Source organism: Aptenodytes forsteri, unplaced genomic scaffold, assembly GCF_000699145.1.
Source record: "Aptenodytes forsteri isolate BGI_AS27 unplaced genomic scaffold, ASM69914v1 Scaffold249, whole genome shotgun sequence".
NCBI classification, from domain to species: Eukaryota; Metazoa; Chordata; class Aves; order Sphenisciformes; family Spheniscidae; genus Aptenodytes; species Aptenodytes forsteri.
Window position 1 is genome coordinate 2,744,642 of NW_008796188.1, and position 7,097 is coordinate 2,751,738.

The 7,097-nt window shown below is 49.5% G+C and overlaps 1 protein-coding gene across 1 annotated transcript in view; it reads left to right on the top strand.

Annotated features, from left to right (window-relative positions):
• CDC27 (cell division cycle 27) overlaps positions 1-2,964 on the top strand; it is a 43,731-nt gene extending 40,767 nt beyond the window's left edge. The window contains 1 exon segment of the mRNA XM_019474275.1: positions 101-2,964. Coding sequence (XP_019329820.1) covers positions 101-183 — 83 coding nt within the window. The 3' untranslated portion in view covers positions 184-2,964.
• Positions 2,965-7,097: the final 4,133 nt, after the last annotated feature.

Here is a 7,097-nt window from a genome sequence, read left to right on the forward strand (position 1 = left end):
GGTGTTGGGTCGATGGTTGGACTCGATGATCTTAGAGGTCTTTTCCAACCTTAATGATGCTATGATTCTATGACTACTCTGTGTTTCTTTTTCTTTCAAGTTGGCACAGATGAATCCCAAGAAAGCAGCATGACGGATGCAGACGACACACAGCTCCACGCAGTTGAAAGTGATGAATTTTAACCTCCAAAAGCCAGTATCTGAGCTTGAGTGTGTGACTGGTACTGTTGTGTTCTCCCCTTCCTTCGCATCCTGGGTCTTCACATCACTGAGCCAGCATTGTCATTATTCTCCACTGACACCATGAGTACACCACTCAGACTTAAACTGTACAGAGTTAATGGCAGTGCAATATTCAGCTGCTACTGAGTCTGACTAGTTGGCTCTTACACATTTATGAAAGTGACTGAGGAGGAAATGCTGGTTTTGGACTCCCCTTTGCTGGAAAAATATCATGGAAGAAAGACTTGTGGTTTGCTGTAACGAAGCCAGTAGATGTGGGGATAGTACTAATGAAGCAGTGTCTTGTTCTTTTTCCAGAAATGTGTCTTAGTTTGGTTCTTTCTTGGTAAGCAGAGTGCTGAACTTCATTTCCAAGTTCTTCGAGGACAGTGTTGACAAACGCAGGCTGTTAAAGACTTTTGCATATTGTAGTGTAACTTAAATGCCAGGGAATGTAAACGACCTTAAAGCTGCAGCGTCTCCAGTGAACAAACACAACGCACGTGCTCAGAACTGGGAGCGTGTCAGACTACGTAAAATATCCAGTGTCCCTACTTAAGAGTGCAAACTTGCAGGAGTGGAAATGTAGCAGGAGAATCACATTGCAGAATCAAAGCTTTCATGAAATGCTTTCATGTTCTAACCAAGAATTAATTTATTCGCCTAGTTTCTGAAAGGTCAGTGTTTACCTTGTACTTCAAAGAAACAAGTCAACACCACCTTGCTTCATTTTACACATACCCCTTGACTTGTTCTTCCCCTCTGAAGAATAAAAATTAATAAAGGGCAAAATCAAGAGAGAAACGTACGTAGAACTGTAATGTGAAAACATCAAACTCTTAATCCAGAGTGACTGCGTGTTTCTAAGCAGCTAGACTGGGAAGACCGTGGAAGCCTTAATGCGATCAGAACCTTAGTCAAACACATCAAATAATTGTCTAAGATTAGTATCACTTTTAAAACTGTCTTGTAAAGCGTGGTCCAAGCAGGATGCAAAAATGTGCAATTATCTGTCCCCCCCTTTTTTTTTTTTAGCTGTTTGTTAGATTCTCACCCTAGGAACACTTTCCTCTTCTGCAGAGGCTGCTTCTGTGAGAGGAAAGCTACGCCACGTTATCGAGTCCAAAATGACCTTGCTCTGTAGCATTCTGCAGCAACAATTGGTGCCCTTTATGCAGCGATGACAAAGAAAGTGTATGATATAAGCAGTTTTAAAGAGCAATTTATGCAGAATAAATTGGGAATGATATAAATTTCATAGCAACATATTTGTTGTGATCAGTCTTAATGTTCCTTTTTTTTTTTTTTTAGCGTATTGGTTTTTAGGGGTCTTTTAGTTACCTTTGGAACTTCAGGTTTTTTAAATTCTGTCCTTGTCTTACACTAGGCATGTCTTCTGTCACAGCTCCTCTCTGGTCATGAGCCACATGGACACCTTTGTCATTTGGAAAATAATCCTCAAGTGCTGAGCGAAAATATAATTCTCTGATTTTTTTTTTTTTTTGAAGTAGGAGGATAAGCAGTGAAAAATAGGCTTAAACTCCCCTAATAACGTGAAAAGGAATTTCTAAAATCCGAACGATGATAATATATTAAAGGAGCTTTGTGCCTCTGCCATCTACTTCTGATCAGCTTGTGTCTGGAAGGTTGATGAATTGACTGGAAGATCACGACACGTTTCAGCTGGCTTGAGCGTGCTGAATCTTGCACCGCTTTTTGTGGCGATAGATATTCTGGGGTGATTCCCTTTCCTGATGAGTCCTCCCCGAGGAAGACACGGGGTTCAAATTTCCCGAGAGCTGATCTGCATCTACGGCAGAGTTCGCGCGCGGTGCTCGAGTTACCCGTGTCTGTCCTGGCGTGGGGTTTTCCCATCCGGCCGCGGGGTGCGCTTGCAGCTTCCCAGTGCGTCCCTCGCAAGGAGGAGTTCCTACGCGGCGCCTCAGCGTCAGGTCTGGAGGCAGCACTTGTCTGAACGCCACCGATTAACGTGTTAATTGGCTTCCGTTTGGTTCCCAACATATTTTTCTAAGCAAAAAGCGGGAGTAAGCAGGTGCTGCTCTCAAGACTTTCCCGTAACAAACGCTGCTGTTTAAATGGGGACCAGAGATCTGGGAAGTTCGGTGGCTTTTTCCCTTCTGTTCTCTAAAAATTGCGAACAATCGTAGTAGAATTTTCCACACCCTGGAAAGAGCTCTTCATTCAGCCGGGATGTTAAAAGGATATTCGTGCTACCTGGAAGATTTAATACTTAGAACTGTCCCTTGCTTTATATGTACATCATACCTTAAAGTGATTTTTTTTTTCTTTTTTTGCCAATAATCTCAAGTAAAGTTTAGACCATGCTGCTATTTTACCTTCTGAATAGATACACAAAACTAATATTTAATCACTAAACTTTTGCTCTCTTTGAAGAGGGGCAGGGAGAAGGACGGCGAGCACGAAGGCACTCTGGCAGCCAGGTTAGAGCAAGTGCGTTCACTGAAAAGAATTGGGGAACTGTCATTTTCTTACAACAAAACTATGGGAAAATGCAAAGTGTGGGTGTGGTGTGTACTATTTGCATTGAAACAATGTAATTTGTCTTTTTCCCTTTTTTTTTTTTTTTTTTTTTTGCTTTTCCTGACTTTTTATTTCAAAAATTGTACAGTCTTAGGGGGGAAAAAAAAAAAAAGTCTTTTCTGTTAATATATTTGCGATTCATTAAAGGATGTGGAAAATCCAAATAAACTACTTTTAAAAGCAGGCTTATCCCCAGGTCCTCTGGGTCAGCGTTGGAATTCATCCTTCAGGAGGTGGGCGAGTGCAGCGGAGCTGGAGAGAGGTTTAAGGACCGACCCCGGGGGACGTGGGGGCTGTTTTCTCTCCTGCGGTAGCTGGTGAGCCTGGTGTCGCCTGTGAATCTGCCGCAGGCTTCCAGCGGAGCGGGCTGCCAGTGTATCTTCCTGGGCTGGATTTTTTGGGGGGGTGAGGTGTGGGGTGTTACACCCGACGTTAGGGGCGTGCGGTGAGGTCTCCAAAAACGTTTCCGTTCCATCGTCAGCTCAACAGGAGATTCAGCAAGCTCCCAGGTACGGAGCAGACTTTTTTTTTTTCTGTTTTTTATTCCGCCTTCCATAGCAGCTCCTAACATTGTTTGTGGCTGCAACTGTTGTCGGCTCAGGAGAGAAACGATTGCGGACCTCGCTATACTTTCAGACCTGGAGGAAAAGCTTGCCAGGAAGGCTGAGAGTCACGGCTGTGTAGGAATTCCTCTTGCTGCGTATACAGTCATCTTGGATTAAAGCTTTTGGTGCTCATTTTTGTCCACTATATTCGCCTAATCCAGTAATTTTTTTGAGAGCCAAGTTTGGCTGTAAAAGTGACGCTGAGCTTAACCCTTTCCTACACCTAGTTGCCTCCCCCCCTTTTTTTTCCCCCCATGTTTCTTTTAATCCTGGACTTTTATGATTGTGCGTACAAATGCAGTCCCGTAGTTACGTTCTCTGCTCTGTAGCCCACTTCCCGCCCTGCTTTTCGCACGGCAGCGAGAGCCGAGTTATTCTTCCTGTGTCTCGGTTGCAGTTTCTCTGTGTCGGCTCGAATACGGGTGATTTAGGCTGTACGCTTCCTAGCGGTGAAACGAAGCTTTGTTAGAGGTGGGCTGAGCTTTAGATGTCTCCAGAGAAAGGCAAAGCATTCATGAAAGGTGACTTGTAAGCTGCAATACTTCGTTCTGTGTCCGAATGGCAGCAATGCAGCGAACGCTGGGAGTTGATAGTACCTCAGGATTTCCAGCCCGGGAATATTTTTGGCACCTGGTCTTTACGAACACCCACAGCTTGTTACTAGTACATCGCACTCCATTCTGTTGTTCATCAGTAACTTTGCTGCTGCATCATCTCCCAATTTTCTGTCCCTCTGTCAAAGTTAGTCACTTTATTTGAGCACGACCCGGTCCGGGAACAGGCGCTGGTTCACTTTTTTTTAAATGGAGCAGAAGAACAGGGTTTCTAAGGCAGGAAGCCCTGTATTCCTGATCCTCGGAGGCGTGGGGTTTAAAATTATATTAACACAGAGAATAAGACTTCCTCTGCTGCTTTTGCCTGTCTGCTTTTCAAATCGGTATTTGTGGAGCACCTGATTTGTCAGTTGGTTTGGGTCCAGCTGCTATATAAACCCGGGGAGATGTTCCTCACGTTGAAATCCCACGGCGGCGGGCAGCCGGGTAAGCAGGGACAGGAGGGGACCTGGTCCCTTCCCTGGGGTCGCAGCACCAGACCCGGACAGCAAACGCCTCTCCAGCCTCTGTGTCCTCACGTCCAGCTGGGCAGAGTCATGGAGCAAAGCCACGGACCGGGAACGCCGGACCCTGAACAGCCCGTGGAGGTGGAAACGGGACAGATGAGGGTGAAGGAGACTGAGGAGCTGCTGTGGCAGCTGCAAGAGATGTGAGACTGATGAGAAACGGGGGAGCGAGCACGGCAGGGTGACGTGTGTGGGACCTGGGCTGGGTGACCATCCCCTCTCCAGAGCCAACTGCCACGTTCACCTGGGATTGGGCCGATTTGGGGCTTTTCTGGGTTTCTCAGCGCCTCAGCAGGAGCGGTGCTCAGCAGGGCCACCCCCTGTGCCTCTGCAGCCTCGCGGCACAGGCGAACACGGACACCGATGGCTTCTGTGTCCGCCGGTGCCCATACGTCTCATCCGTGGCTCTGGCTGCATTTCTGGTCCATCCATCGGAGGTTGGGGGTCCTGCCCCCCCCCTCGTGTGATGCTCCGACCCGTTCTCATCTGGGACCTGCTCTCCTGGCCCACACTATTTTATTTGGCCTTAAAGGATGGGAAGGATTTCAAATATCCTGATGGTACCAATAAGGGAATTATCAGAAATGCCCCCCAGATCAGAAAAAAACACTTTCCAAGGTCAATTCCATCAAAAATACCCCAGAAAACCACGTCCAGAAAGGAGCCATAAGTTCCTTTCTGACGACCTTTACATTCAGACATTTTTTATTGGTTAAAAATCTCCTCCTGTTCCAAAATCCAGCAGTTCATATCCACATATGTGCGGAACAACAGAAATTCTTTGCTGTCGGGACATTTGGAAAGTGAGCTTAAGAAGACAAGAGGATCGGTTTGCTGCTTTCTGCCTCTTGGTTTCTCGTGGGCGCCTTTCTTTAGAAAAGGCACTTTCTGGTGGGTGTTTCTCTCTCAGACCCATTGTGCTGGGTGAGCGGCACATCTACCGCACCCGCTTTTAAGCATTTGGTGAAGGCAATCTGCTGCGGCGCTGGCAATCGCCCGCAGAATACGGCCATATTCTGGATTTTCCTGGATAACCAGGAAAAACAGCCCGGTTGCAACCACCATAGGAAACCCACCTTCCCTGGGATAGGAGAGGCAGAGGACGGTGTCTGCACGGGAGACGGTGAATGCGGCTGCTCTGTGTAGGGCGTCTATGAACTGTAATTTAAATATAGAGGAGTTTGGCCGCTACGTTGAGTAGGGCCAGAAGTTCCCCCTGCGTCCTCCCTGCACCAGAAGCGGTGGCGAAAAACTCATTTTGGTCCTAAAACTGAAAATACCTGCTGAAGAGGAAAAGATTGCCTGTATCTAGTAACGCGTGCGCGGTAATCCTCTGGCAGAGAAGGAAGTCTCCTGCCTCCCCACGCTGGATGAGTTACCAATGTTCAGCTAATCCCGTGTAAAGCCTCTGGGTGTAGCGGTGTCTCTCCCTCCGTCGGCATCATCCAGTGGATGCACCTACCTGGACCTCGGGGAGGTGCAGGGGCAAGAAATCACAGCGAAAACCCAACACAGCTCGGCTTCCCATTCCCAGGAATGGGAATTCCCTCCTTTGATCCGTCCGGCAGAACTCACCTTTGCTCAGATGTCGGGGATATTTTATGACGGTACAAAACATCCCGGGGATTCCTGGGGGGAGCAGGGCACTGAGGATCGGGATCTCGTCTGTGACGTTGACGTATTTGGAGCATCCCAACCATCCTCTCCACAGCTCCGCTGTCCCAAAGGGAAACGGGGACTCTCGTCGCACAGAAGGACCATCAGCGAAAAGCGAAGGAGCTTGTCTCGTTCTCGGCCTGCGGGACGTGGAGTCGTGCCTTTTCTTTGAATTAAACCCGGCCCGTCACTGGGATAAAAGCTAAAAGACAATTAAAAAAAAAAAAAGCAAAAGTGGAAGCAACCGAAGGACGAGCACCGCCGTCGTGCCTCCCCACGGGAGCAGGCAGAAGGAGAAGCCAGTGGAAGGGTTTTCCTTGTCTGGGAGAAGAAGGTGACGATGAAGACGACCCCGAGTTTGGCAGCGTGTGGCTCACGAGGGACCTGAGGGAGCTGCTGCTGGGTCGCGTCGGTCGGCTCGCCCGTGGGAGCCACAGCGCAGCTCGGGGCCAGCCCAGGCATGGCCATGGCCGGGGGGACACGGGGCAGCGACGCTGGCCCTCCTGCAGCCCCGGTGTCACCCGTGGGGCAGGGGCCCGTGTCAACTGTGGGACAGGACCCCGCCGTCAGCCATGGGATGGGAGCCCGTGTCACCTATGGGACACGAGCCTGGCGTCACTCGTGGGACAGGAGCCCCTGTCACTTGTGGGACATAGGCCCAGTGTCACATATGGGACACGGGCCCCGCGTCACCTGTGGGATATGGGCCTGGTGTCACCCGTGGGACAGGAGCCTGGTGTCACCTGCGTGGCAGGCGTGCCTCGATACCTGTGGGACCTGAGCCCCGTGTCACCCGTGGGTCATGAGTGGCCTGTGGCCCGCGGGACGCCCCGCGTCCCCCGCGGGTCGCGATCCGGTGCCACCTGCGGGGCAGTCGTGCCCCGTCGCCCGCCGGACACCCCTCCTCACCCCCGGGCCGCCCCCGCGGCGAG